Raw genomic sequence first — 14,548 nt, 5'->3', positions numbered from 1 at the left:
GGGTGGCAGGGCTGTGTATTTTGTTTTATTATGTAGGTGTTGGGTGTGACGAAATGAGAAGGGGTATTATTCCGTGAAATAAATCAGATTTTATCGCCGGAAATCTTGTTTCAAAGTATTCTGGCTTCAGGGGTGGATTAGAGGCACTCAGCGCGCTGAAGGCTGATACAGCGAGAAAGATTCTCCCTGCACTTGCTTGTTGGTGGAGATTTTCGCTCCTGTGAGGAACCCACAAGGAGATGTAAATAGCCCTGAACTGCCAGTTGTGTGTTTTTTTTAGTGTCTCCCGACAGCGCTGGTAAAGCAAGTCTCTCTTCAGGCTCTCCAGAGACTGACACATAACAGGTTCCCTCTTTCATCCTCCAGCAGTTATCCTCCTGCTCCTGACGGTTGCCGACCTGGGTCGGACCATCAAACTCCCCACACTCCAGACCGCCTTAACCAACGCAACTGGATTTCATGGTGATGCTGTGAAGCCGGAGCTTGTGTGATGTGCTGGGCTGGCTGCTGATGGTCGCCAGTGTCTCTGTCTCTTGTCTCTCCCGCTCTCTCTCTCTCTTTCGGCCTGATCCGCATCACCACTTCGGCTCGCTTCCACTTTTGAGGCAGCCCTCAACCGCGGTGAAAGCGCTGGGATAATTATGGACTAGGAGTTCTCCCCACGATGGCATTCGCGATCTTCAGAACTGTCCTCGCACTTTTTCATATCGCACAAGGTAACAGTCGCCTCGTTTCTCTGGGTTTTAAAAGCCCGTAGAACGAAACAAGGGGTCTAACGCCCTACAGAGGGACATGGGTCTCAACACTCTGAGGATGGGCAAGGGGGTCTTATCACCCTTGTGATAAGAGAAGGCAGTTAATATCGTGTAGATGGGCAGGGTTTTAACAGCCACAGAACAGCAAGGCTTTTAACAATATATAGGCGGAGAAGGGTTTTAACACTCTATAGATGAACAAGGGGCTTAAACATCATGTAGGTTAACAATGGTTTAACATTTACATGAACAAGGGGTTTGACATTCTGTAGATGAATTTAGCAACCGCCGGTTTCAAACCAGAGCGTTTTCTAGTTAATCAAATTGAAGAGTAGACTTTTTCTTTAGGGGAATAGAAGGTAGCCGAGTGTTGGATAGGAAGCAATTTGAGCTGGCTGCTTGGGAATGCTTTTCCGAGTTGAGACATACAAACAAGATTTATTGAGTTGCAGTCGCTTTGTTTCCGCTCCTGAGATTTTTGCACATGAAAAGTAAATAAACATGAGAACGGAAGAGGGGGTCTGTCATTTTTTTTAAAAAAAACATCATAATACGGTGTAACTTAGATCGACAACTTGCTTCTGATCCAGCGGAGATGACTGTGAGTCTAGTAACATCTGGTTGATATCAGTTTTAGGATTCGGCGTCGATCCAGCCCTGGAAATTGACGTTTTCTCTGCATTGCAACTGAGCGATACGACCGAGGGACTTGCCCAGGTTCCAGGATTCCGCAATGGCAGCAGAGCCTTTCTGTTCCAAGGTAACCAGGGGCCCCTACCCCTTTGAACAAGTCCCGCCTGAAAGGACCGTGTAGTTTCATGCCCGGTCTTTCGACTCGCCCTAGAGAACAGGATAGTGGTCCGAGTGTGCACCAGTGCAAACGGGACACGAAGTGTAGATTTGTGTGGCGTGATTTCCACCAGTTACCGGCCCGCGCGTTCTATCACTAGGCTTGTATAAGGTTAAAAAGTAGAATTTCCCCTTTTGCTTAATAAAGGATTATCAATGATTAATAGAAACTTGACTGACGGTATGTTAAACTAACCTGAGCGATAAGCCTGGATAAAATATCAACCAGGCTGGTCGAACAGGTGTAAAAAAAAAGATCGAGAGCTTTGTCGCATTTCATTAACTATCTCACAAACAGAAAAAGTACCACTCAATGAATTGACAATTATAGATCTATTAATTGGAAACAAAAGCAAAATAAGAATTTCATTTGGGGAGGAAAATAAAATCTCTGCCCAGAATTTGACAAAATAACTTGGCAGGACCCGTTGCATTCCTGGGACAAGTTGCTGATCAATAGCTGGAGTGACCCTGAAGATTGACTGTGAGATCCTTTCTGTGAAGGCTCAGTGTTTATAATGCAGCGGAGTTACTGCCGCCCAGCTCCGCTTGACTGAGGGCTATTGAAAATATGTGCAATGCTGACAATTTCTCCCTGAGCGTTGATGCAGGATTTATTAATGTTTTCCTGTAATGTTTGGAGCGTGGCATTTCACATTTAATAACATCGTCGCGTGAAGGCAAACAAACAATGCTTCATAGAAATTTGTAAAAAAAAATCATATTTCTGCTTGTGAGACCTTGCTGTGTGCAAATGGACTTCTGTGCTTCTTACATGACAACAGTGACTACATTTCAGAAAGTACCTGTCTGGCAACGATGTGATGGTTTTGGGAAGTCATGCGGATGTGAAAGTTGTAATGCAAGTTCCTCCCTTAGCACAAGGCTGGAGTAAGACTAACTTGTATGGCTATCCAGAGTCTGGCCATCTAATCTCTATAGATACGCTGGAGACTTCAGCATTAGAGCTATGTTTAGAGCTATGTTTGCTTCACTTTGGAAATAATGTGTTAATTGCCTTTGCTTAGCAAATTTTAATCGGTGGCAGTTCAGTGAAGCACCTTCTATGTTTTAGGCTCCATATAAATGCAAGTTGTTGTTCCAGTTCACTGGACATAAATTAAAATGGTGGACCAGTGCACTTCTGGCATAGGTGTGTTAGCACAAGTTCATTCTTGAAGTATGAACATTGCTGTCAAGGCCAGCATTTATTTCATGTCTTCCAGTTGCCCTTGAGAAAATGATCTTGGGTCTGGGGTTTGGGCGGGGGGGGGGGGGGGGGGGGGGGGGGGGGCGGAGGTGGGGGGAAGGGGGCGCAGGCAGTGTCCATGTTTCAGTCAGGATGGTAGTGATGGTTGGGAAAGTTGGACTGGGTAGAGGCGGGGATGGTGGGAGTGCGGGGGAATGGGGGTAGAGTAATGATGGTGATCTGGGGAATCGTAGCAGTGACTGGGGGAGAGCCGTGACCAGCTGCAGCTCACGTGGTCCAGAGAAGCATTCCTCCATTTAGGTAAGTATTTTTCCTGTTTTGGATGCAGTCTGCAGTTGCTCCTTGAAGGACTGCCTGATAGATCACATCTGGACTTGTTTTTTCTGATGCAGCTAGTTTTGGCTGCTTCAGGTCAAACTGATATTACTGAACTCTAGAGGTGCAGTGAGAGTGACTGCCCTTGATATCAAGGTAGCACTTGACCGAGTGTGACATCAAGGAGCCCTAGCAAAACTGGAGTCAACAGGAATCGGGGGAAAGTTCTCCGCTGGTTGTATTCATACCTAGCACAAAGGAAGATGGTTGTTGTTGGATGTCAATCATCTCAGTTCCAGGACATCACTGCAGGAGTTCCTCAGGGTAGTGTTCTAGGCCCAAACATCTTCAGCTGCTTCATCAATGACCTTCCTTCCATCATAAGATGTGGTGATGCTTGCTGATGATTGCACAATGTTCAGCACCATTTGCAACTCCTCAGATATTGAAACAGTCTATGTCCAAATGCAGCAAGACCTGAACAATATCCAGGCTTGGGCTGACAATTGGTAAGCAACATTTATGCCATAAAAGTGCCAGGCAGTGACCATCTCCAATAAGAGAGAATCTAACCATTTCCCCTTGACATTCAATGGCATTGCCATCACTGAATCCCCCACTATCAACATCCTGGGGGGTTCCCATTGACTAGAAACTGAACTGGACTAGCCATATAAATACTGTGGCTACAAAATCAAGTCAGAGACTAGGAATTGTGTGATGCGTAACTCACCTCCTGACTCCCCAAATCCTGTCCACTATCTACAAGGCACAAGTCAGGAGTTTGATAGAATACTCCCCACTTGCCTGGATGAGTGCAGCTCCAACAACACCTAAGAAGCTTGACATCATCCAGGACAAAACAGCCTGCTTGATTGGCACCCCATTCCCAAACTTCACTCTCTCCACCACTGACACACAAAAGGCAGCTGTGGGTACCATCTATAAGCTGCACTGCAGGAATTCACCAAGCCTCCTTAGACAGCACCTTCCAAACCCACGATTGCTACAATCTAGAAGGACAAGTGCAGTAGACACATAATAACACAAGCACCTGGAAGTACCCCTTCAAGCCACTCACCATCCTGACTTGGGATTTTATGTTCCAGAAAACTTCTAGGCCATAGTTTATGTGCTAAATTAAGCCAAAAGGGAGTTAACATTATTATTCAATTGATGTCATTACACCATATCAACATAGTCCTTACTGCCTTGTCAGATCCTACCACATCAGATTTTGTTGAAGTACAAAAGGCTGATAGAGTTGTGTCAATCGCCACATCTTCATGATTTTTTAAGTGTGAATTCTGGTGGCTATCATGTAGACAAACACAGCAGCATTTGTTAACATTCCACAGATAAAGTTGCAGGACCTGGATGACATTCAGCCTTGGGCTGATAATTGGCAAGTAACATCCACACCACACAAATGACAGACATTAACTTCTGCAACAGTGGAGAGTATATCCACTTCCTGCGACACTCACTGGCATTATCATCACCAAATTCTCCACCATCAACATCGTGGGAGGGGAGGGGGGGGTGGGTTAACATTGACCAGATAACGATATAAATATTGTGGCTACAAGAGCATATCAGAAGCTGGGTATTCGCAGCAAATAACTCACCTCCTGACTCCCCAAATCCTCTCCACCATCCACAAGGCACAATTTGGGAGTGTGGTAGAATGATCATCACTTGCCTGTATTTCTGCACCTTCAACAATACTCAAGAAGCTCAATACCACCCAGAACAAAGCAGTCCACTTGATTGGCACCACATCCACAAACATTCACTCTCCCCACCACCAACGCACAGTAGCAGCAGTGTCTACCATCTACAAGATACACTGCAGGAATTCAACAAGGCTCCTTAGACAGCACCTTCCAAACCCATGACCACTACCATTTAGGAGGGCAGCAGATAGATGGGAACATCACCACCTGGAAGTTCCCCTCCAAGTCACTTACCATCCTGACTTGGAAATATATCACCATTCCTTCACTGTCGCTGGGTCAAAATCCTGGAAACCCATCTCTAATGGTGCTGTGGGTATACCAACACCACATGAACAGCAGTTGTTCAAGAAGACAGCTCACCACCACCTTTTCAAGGGTAATTAGAGATGGGCAACAAATGCTAGCCTAACCAGCCGTGCCCACGTCCCTTGAAAAATTAAGTAAAGCAAGAACCCACAACAAGCCATCAGAAGCACGGTTGATTAATCTACGCTTTGTATTGCTGGCTGAAGGAGAACTGTTGGTCATGGTATTCAGAGAACTTCTGCCCTTCATTGAATAGGCTTAACTAATTCTTTAGAATTAATTTTTTAATGTTTATGTGATACAGTAGGACTGCACTTCCAGCAATGCAGCACCCCCTCTGTCTGCTTAGCATATGTGCTTAAGTCCTTTAGTGTGGCTTGAACCATAATCCCACTAATTGAGAATATTGTCAACTGAACAAAATTGACACTATCTTTAGTCGAAGGAAAGAATGACACTGGGCCTGGTATTTATAGTTTGCCACTTCCCCACCCCCCTTCTCCCTGCCCACACCCCCTCCCCCACCTCACCCCCTCCACCCGAGCTAAGGGTGTTTGGGAAAAACAAGAAATGCAGTGATCTCACTTCCTGAAATAATGTTTTTAGTTTACCAGCACACAAAGCTCTGGGGGGCAATTTTCAATTACCAGCTGCCCAATTCTTTCACCTGCTTGAATAACAGGCAGCAACAACTGAAAACTAGAGCTAGGCATCTCTGCGGCCTTATGATTGCCCTTATAATGTAATTTTCAGGCTGACCTGTGATTTAACAAACAGTCTACTCACCTGAAAGAACAGAGGAGTGGGACTGCTTAAATATGCAAACTGGGGCTATGAAACCTGAAAAATGGGCACAGCGTGCACTCTGCATGTTCAGTTTTACCAAGCATTGAGTGACATAACCAGCAGTCCTTAAAGAGACTGCTGGGTGCTGCATGTAAATAAATAATAGCCCAGGAAGCTTGCAAATTTTTTTAAGAGCCCTTCCTGGATTCCCCAAAAAAGTTCAGACCACTCTGCCTGTCCATTCATGGCCCCTCCTGGGGTAGCTTCACTCCTCTTCTATGCCTAACCTGCCAACTGTCCTAGAGTGGGAGGTGGTCAATTTCCTGCCCAGTTGGTACCTCAGCTTAATGGTGGCATGTTAATATGGGCCAGGGCATCAAAATAGCTCAGAATTCATGTTGGCACAGAGAGGTGGGCCGAGTGCCACTCCACTGGTTTTGCACCCATTTTGCTATTCCTTTAAAATTTCACCCTACGCTCACTGCCCCCCCCCCCCCCCCCCCACCCCCCCCCGCCCCCACCCCCCACCTCCCCTCACCCCCACCTTCCCCCTGCCACCCCTTCATTTCCTATTTGTTTTATCAGGAACGGTTGTAACTTCCCTGAACTTCTGAGGTTACATATGACACCTCTTAATTTGTAGTTTGGGGGGATGTGCATTCACCATAAAAATAAAGCTGCATTGCTGACGATTAGAATCAATTGTATGAAAATGTGGTGACACCATGATTCTTTGCCTATGAAGCTTTAAAGCAAATTGACTGATTGTGTTTGCCAGAGTGATTTGTAGAAATGGCATTTATTTAATATCCATTGGCTACATAAGACTGAAAAAATATACTTCAGTGTACAATTCACTACAATTCAGTTTTCAATAAACGATTTATGAATATTGCACCAGCCTAGCTCTGTAAAGGTAGTTTTAGGAGGCTTTTACTTCTGGTGCCAAACCTCTGATACTAACCTGAATTTGCTGCAGTAAATTAGGCTGAACTTTTAAAACTTTTTAATTGTTCCCTTCAAAAAAGAAATGCAGTTCTTCAGTTAAATATACCCACAGAGAACGATAACTTCTTAAAAAGAAAGCAATCCCCACGAAGCCAATGGAAAGAAAACTCGTGCACAAGGTTTCACTTTTTGAAACTTCTGCTGTAACAAACCAACCAAAATCAACTTAATTCAAACATTAATTAATTCAACTAAAAAGGTAAATTTTGCTTTAATTAGTTGATACAATAAAGATGCTCCTCACATAGTTACAAGTGCTTGCATTACTTCCTGCACAAATGTACGGCCACATGTGATCTCAGTCTTTCCAACTCAGCTTCTACTATGCCACTTAATTGTTTTGGCCCTTGAGTCGCATTCACCAGCAGCTTTGTTCCATTCAAATTCCTCGGATATGGTCAACACTGACAAGGTGGCTGTCTACAAGCCCTCTCTCACTCGGGTCATGGCAGTTCTGATGCCATAGAATCCCTGGAGACTCCCTTCTCCAACTCTTTTAAACTGTCTTGTGGGTGCTGGCAACCCTCCCCGGCTTCAGCTTTCTGGTCTTTCCAACTGGATAACAGACAAGTAGCACAGTTTCTGCTCTATTCTCAGAGACCTGCTTCAACACTAGGAAATCTAAAGATTTCCAAACAGAAACTTTGGAGAGAAATTGCTTGTCTCCTCTTTACATGAATTCTCTGTGTACTCTGAACTGCCAAACAGAAAACACTGGCTGACCCAACCTGACTGCAATGCTTTCTATTTATTCTTTGCTCTTGGCTGTTCATCCTGATGGCAACCCCAGGTAACCTGAGCATTTCTTGGAATGTAATGATGTCAGGAACCTAATTAATCCTCTTTCTGAATAGTCCCCAGCCCACTTTGGTCATAAAAGGATTTTGCACAAAAGAAAATACAGACTTCTCCCAGCACATGGGTCTTCGCAATGCCCTGTAAATTGGATGTAACTAATATAATTGATACAAAGGGGAAGAATTTCTGTGCTGCTTCTTTTGACTGATTGCCACAACTTTGGCAGAAAATCTGCAGAAACCCTGAAGAAACGCTGTAAATACTGCTTTTCATGATTTTCAGTAGATCATCTGCTTCATAGGTGGTGGTAGATCAGGAAATTTACCTCCAATATCGCTAATGACATAAAAATTATTCAAGAGTTGTTTTGGTTTTGATTTTGTCTGTGCTAGTGTACGGTATTTATAACATCCTATCAGTGAAAATGTTTCTCACTTGTGCTTCATCCTCTTAGACAGGCAGATGCAGATTCTGAATGCTTGTGAATATTAATCATGATTCTAAGGTCAGTTACTGACTATAAACTCGTAAATATAAGCAGAAATGCTGGGAAAACTCAGCAGGTCTGGCAGCATCTGTGGAGAGAGGAACAGAGTTAATATTTCGAGTCCAGAATGATTCATCCTCAGAACTCTATAAGCTATAAGCTCTTTTTCTTATTCACTTACTAGTAAATCTTGTCTGCATCCTCTCCAAGACCTTGACTTCCTTTTTAAAGTGCGATGCCTAGAACTGGCTGCAGTATTCCAGCTGGAGCCTAAACAGTGTTTTATAGAGGTTTACTATAACTTCCTTGCTTTTGTACTCTATGGACTATTTTTTTTATAACAGATCCGGCCCTGACCCACCTCCAGTGGGAAACTGATTAAAGTTAAGATTTTCACTTGGGCTAGCCCTTACTTGGCATTGAGGCAAGTTCCCTGTTCAATTAAGAGTGGGTGGACTCTTGAAACTGGAAAGCCAGTCAGAGGATTTTCAGCTTAAGGGAAGCAGCTGGCTGCGGTGCAAGGTAAGTATCTGAGAGGGCCCCTCAATAAGAAGGTGTCATCTCAGCCATTTATTGGAAAAAAAAATTCAGAAACAGAGAACGCAACCAAGCCACCACTGTTGGGGATGGGGGAAGTGTTGTGGTGGTGGTGGTGAGGGGGATGGGGGTGAGGGGTAACTCCTTGTGACCTTTGACTTTAACCCAATCCAGACAGGCAGAGAGAGCCTGTAGGCCTGTCTGACGCACTGACAACTCAACCTGCTGTTGGGTGCCCCTCTCTAGGTGTTTGATCTGCCCCTCCTGTCACGTCAAAAAACTGGTGACCGACTGCAAAATCCCAATTGACCTCCTTAAAATGCCTTTAACAAGGCACTTAATGAACAGAATTGCCTGCCTGTCTCGTTGGGGGGGAGGTTGTCTTCCCAGGTCAGGAAACCCTATTCAGCCATTATCATGCCGGCTGGTGCTGGTATTTTCAGGTCCCCCCCCACCATTGCCCATCTCTGTTCCCCATCTCGGTGGGGGTGGGGACCCGAAAATTCAGCTCTGCACCTTTATTTTGAAAGCCACGGATCCCGTATGTCTTTTTAACAGCCTTCCCAACTAGTCCTCTCACCTTCAAAGACTTGTTCAAGTACGTTCCCAGGTTTCTCCTCCTGCACCGCTTCTAAAATTGTACCATTTATTTTATATTACCTCTCCTCATTCTTTCTACTGAAGTGAACCACATCATACTTTTCTGTGCTACTTTTCATCTGTAATGTGTCTGTCCATTTCTTCATGTCTGTGCCTTTTGAATTTGTTGCTATCCTTCTCATTTTCTACTGCATTTCTGAGTTTTGTGCCATCTGCAAACGTTGAAATTATGCCCTTTATACCCAATTCCAGGTCATTAATATATATCAACAAGAACAGCATACTTCCCCAGTCTGAGAAACAACTATTCACCACTAGTGTCTGCCTGATGTCTCTTAGCTAATATCATATCCATGCAGCCACTGTCCCTTTTATTCCAGTGGTTTCAATTTTGCTGAAAAGTTGATTATCTGGTATTTATGGAGAGCCTTTTGAAAGTTCATACATATATCAATCACGCTACCCTCATCAGCCCTTTCCATTACATCATCAAAGAACTCAATCAAGTTAGTCAAACATATTTTGCTTTCAATAAATCTGTGCTGGCTTTCATTTAATAACCCTTGTTTTTCCAACTGCCAATTAATTTTTTCCTGAGCTAATTTCTCGAAAAGTTTCCCCGCCTCTGATATTAAGCTGACTGCTTTGTAGTTGTTAGATTTATTCCTCTCCTCTGTTTTGAACAGGGGTATAAGATTTGCTATTGTTCAGTCCTCTGACATCACCCCTGTAGCTAAGGAGGATTGGAAGACTGTTGCCAGAACCCCTGTAATCCCTAACCTCAGAAGCCGAGGATGCATCCCATCAAGACTGGATGACTTTTCTACTTTGAGCATTGCCAACCTTTAAAGTACCACTTCTTTGTCTATTTTATCCAATTTCTCGATTGCCTCTTCCTTCACTATGACATTGGCAACAGATTCTTTAGTGAAGAAAAATGCAAAGTGGTCATTTTGTACCTCAGCCATGTCGTCTGCCTCCACATGAAGATTTCCTTTTTGGTCTCTAATTGTCCTTACTCTTTCTTTGACCATTTTACTATTTATATGTTTATAAAATATTTTCAGGTTCTCTTTTATATTACCCGCTAATCAATTCTCATTCACTTACATTGTCTCTCTTATTTCCTATTTCAGTTCCCTGTTGTACTTTTTTCTTTCAGCTTGGTTATCAACTGAGTTACAAACCCAATATTTTTCATTAGCCTCCTTTTTCTGTTTCACTTTAATCTCTATCTCTTCACCCATCCATGGGAGTTCTAGCTTTGGATGCCCTTCCTTTCATCTCATGAAATGTGACTGGCCTGTACCCGAACTGCATCCTCTTTGAAGTCATCTCATTGCACACCGACTGTTATATTGATCAATCTTTGATTCAATTCCACCTAGGCCAAATCACTTTCCAACTCATTGAAATGAACCCTCCTTCAGTTAAGTATTTTCACATTTAATTTTTACTTGTACTTTTCTATAACCACCTCAGACCTAATGATTTTATGATCACTGTTTCTTAAAAGCTGTCCCACTGAAACATGCTCCACTTACCTCACTTCATTCCCCAGAACAAGATCCTGCATTGCTTCTATCCTCATTTCGGCTCATGGTAATCAAGGAAATTTTCTTGTGCACATTTCAGAAATTCCTGCTTCCCTTTGCTCTTTTTTCAGCCTCTACTAGGATAATGGAAGTCCCCCATTTTCACTATTCGATTGTTGTTGCATTTTTCTGCAATTTGCCTGCAAATTTTCACTTCTCATTTGTCCCATTATTAGGTCATCTATACTATATACCTGGCTCCATAATAGCTTCTCTATTGTTCCTCAATTCTGACCAAATAGATTCTGTCTTTGAACTCTCAAGTAAATCATCCCTTTCTAATGTGTAACAATATCTTTGATAAATACTGCCATCCGCCACCCTCCTTGGACTTTTCTTCCTTCATTATCTTTCAGAAAGTGGGGATAGCTTAGTTGGCTAGCATGTGGTTCAGAATAATGCCAACACCAAAGGTTCGAATCTGGTTCTGGCTTGGGACCTCCTTCCTCGCCCTGCCTCTGAGAGTGAAAGTCAATGGCAAACCACCACTGACAAAAAGTGCCAAGAACATGGCTCAGGATAAAACACCAGCAGACAATAAGCCAAGGAACTCAATGAATGACCTTTCATGAATACAGCTTAGCTAGGAATAATAAGTGCCCATTCTTCCCCTTGCTTGAACATGGTCTCAGTTATAGTAATTGTATCATAATCTCATGTAATTACCTGTGCCTGCACCTCACCAATTGTGCTCCATGCATTTTCACAGTCAATCTAAATCTGTCTTAGTGTGCCTTCCATTTCCTTCCATCTGATGCCTGGTATTTCTGGACTATTCTTCATCCTAATGATGTTTGTCTCTCTCAGTCCTCTGTGTATCTTGTATCTCCTCTCTGGTGCTTCATCCTAGTGTTTTCTCCCTGCTGAAATTGACTTAAACCATCTCCTACAGCACTTGTTAACTGTGTGGTCATTGGTCACAGTCCTGTTGAGGCATAACCCATCAATATTTTATGGGTTTCTCCTTATCCAGATCTGGTCCCATTGAATGCTCCAATGTTTTCTATGGGATTACTGCTGGGACAGAGTGACTGGTGAATTTGCCAATGACAGTGACGGCATTCCAAAAGCCATTCATTGGAGGTCATTTTCACTTTGGCTGGGACAGAGAAGTATCAGTAAAAACCCTGCTTGATGTTCCTTTGCTGTCAAGTCAATGGAAAACTAAATTGGGCAGTGGGAAATAAGTTTACACTCCCACCGAAAGTGACAACTATCCTCATTGTGTAAAGCCCTTTGAAACGTTTCAACCTTGTGATAGGTACTCCATGAATGTAAATCAGTTTTTTTTTCTGTGGAGGTCCTGGCTTAATTGTGATACCAAAGTTAAAGCGATGGTATTTTTTTTCTCTTTTCAGAACTGAGAGTTGACTTTGTTAGATACAGGATTTACTCTATTTAAAAAGATGATGGGTCTTATGTCTGGAGCTATTGGATTGCCTAGGTGCAGAAAATACAGGAATATCAGTCAAGGTGAGCACATGCCTTTAAAAGACCCTTCCTGTTATTTCCATCCATTAAATTAAATTTGCAGGGCTATGGGGAAAGAGAAGGGGTATGGGTCTAATTCGATAAATGCTTCAAAGAGCCGTCACAGACACAATGGACTGAATGGCCTCCCTCTGTGCTAAAGGATTCAAAGGGCTGAATTTTCCACCCGTTGGGGGAGGGGGGGGGCTGAGGGCGGGGTTGTGCTGGGGCGGGCGGGAGCGAGCGCAAATCCAATCGGTGCCCCCGATCAGGTGCGTGCCGCCATTTTACATGGGCGGGCCAATTAAAGCATGACGCACACCCGGAAGCGCTGTGCGCTCCCTTTGCGGGCTGGGGGGGAGGAATTCCCTCAGTCAGGGCTTGCGCTCCTTCATGCACATACGCACGAAATGGGACAGAAATCTTCCTGAGGCATGGAGAGGCCTCGGGGAGATTAGTTTAAGTCCTGGAAAATTTAATAAAGGTGAAAAAAAAATTTAAGGACATGAAACTGTCACATGAGCTGGGACACGTCCATTAATTTTTTCAAAAATTTTTATTTAATTAATAAACCCTTCATGAAACCTTAACCTGCCCGTGGATGAGGTTTCATGAAAAATGCGGAGGCCGCCTGGTCTCTTCGCCCGCCCGCCAACCTTAAGGTTGGACAGGCAACATTCTTGGCAACTTTCATTACTTTGTTAATGGCCTTAATAGGCCTTTGACAATTCGGCAGGTGTGATGCCCACCGAACCGACAAGCTAAATGATGCGCGGTGACCTCGGGACGCCCGCCTGACGTCACTGCGCATCAACGTAAGCGTCGGCGAGCGGGCCCTGCCCCCGCTTGCCGACAGGAAAATTCTTCCCTATGAATACAGGCATGTGCTCCTCGCTGAGTGATTTTCCAGTATTTGCAGCACCCACTCAATCTTATAGGTGAAGATGCAGGAAGGAGGAAAAGCCTCCCCGTAATTCTTGCTGAAATGCTATAAATTTCTTTGGTTGCTCCTGCATTGATTACTAATATTTGTCATTATTACAGAACTGGCAACAAAACTCCAGCAGCAGAAGGGGTTACCATATGTACTGGGTAGCATTTCTGTACTTCAATTTAACCCAGTCCTTTTGAGAAATGAGAATGATAGTTTGTAAAGAACAGGCTAAGGCTCGAATGGCTGTTGTGTTTAAGAATGAATATATGAGCATAAAAGATATAACCTGGAAATGAGGATCTGACATGTATAAATGAATCATTCTGTAAAAGATGGACCACTTCACAATTGGATACTGTGCAATAATGATAAGGGATGGCAGAGGTCAAATATACAAAACACAAATTGGAAAGGGGAGGAGAGTGAAGGCAGAAAATGAACACATTTTACGTGAATTTATTTACTTCGGAGCATGAGCAGGCGCTACCATAAATCCCAGGAGGCTGTCTCTCTGGGGATGCATATTTTGCACATCAGTGACAGTGAGAGAGAAAGATCAGGAGAGGAGAAGTGAAAGGAGAAAGTGGATAAATAAATATATAGAGACCTGTGAAATTCTGCCTGATGTGAAAGAAAATAGAGAGGGGGAACAGTACTGCATTTCAACACCATGCCAACTTTGCATTTGCAAAAGGCAACGCTGAATAAGAAATAGAAGATAAGTACCAGGAGACAGGGAGAAATTCCATGAAAAGGGAACAAAGGGAAATGGGTGTGGATCGACCACATTAATATTTATAAACGCCAAAGCAATATTGTTTGAATTTTATTATTGATGTTACAATTAGGCAACAGGCAAATCGCAGCCACTGAGGTAATTGGATTTTGAGGGCAGCCCTCCCTAGCTCAGTTCAAAGCATGGTATAAAAAATTCTGAAAGCTGATTAAAGTGAATTAAGATATTGTGAAGCTGGCGGGATGGGGAGAGTGAAATGAAATTAAGCTGAGGGAACCCAGCCTTCAAAGTAGGCTAATATATTTAAATCGCAGCATGCAATGTTAATAACAAATGATTTTGTAAATTTATGTGAAATTCCTTTGTTAAAATAGTGAACAGAGAAATGGCAACAGGCATTGCCGAGCTCAACTTCAATGCCTT

At 43.5% G+C, this 14,548-nt stretch overlaps 1 protein-coding gene across 1 annotated transcript in view; it reads left to right on the top strand.

Annotated features, from left to right (window-relative positions):
• The first annotated feature begins 634 nt into the window (after window positions 1-634).
• LOC121293181 (protein kinase C-binding protein NELL2-like) overlaps window positions 635-14,548 on the top strand; it is a 296,910-nt gene continuing 282,996 nt past the window's right edge. Inside the window, exons 1-2 of the mRNA XM_041215961.1 lie at window positions 635-716; window positions 1,387-1,515. Of these exons, the coding sequence (XP_041071895.1) occupies window positions 665-716; window positions 1,387-1,515 (181 nt within the window). The 5' untranslated portion in view covers window positions 635-664. The remainder of the gene's footprint in view (window positions 717-1,386; window positions 1,516-14,548) is intronic.

The sequence above is a fragment of the Carcharodon carcharias genome, chromosome 21, assembly GCF_017639515.1.
Source record: "Carcharodon carcharias isolate sCarCar2 chromosome 21, sCarCar2.pri, whole genome shotgun sequence".
Lineage (NCBI taxonomy): Eukaryota > Metazoa > Chordata > Chondrichthyes > Lamniformes > Lamnidae > Carcharodon > Carcharodon carcharias.
Note: the sequence above shows the minus strand (reverse complement) of the source record. Positions and strands in the feature narration are given on the sequence as shown.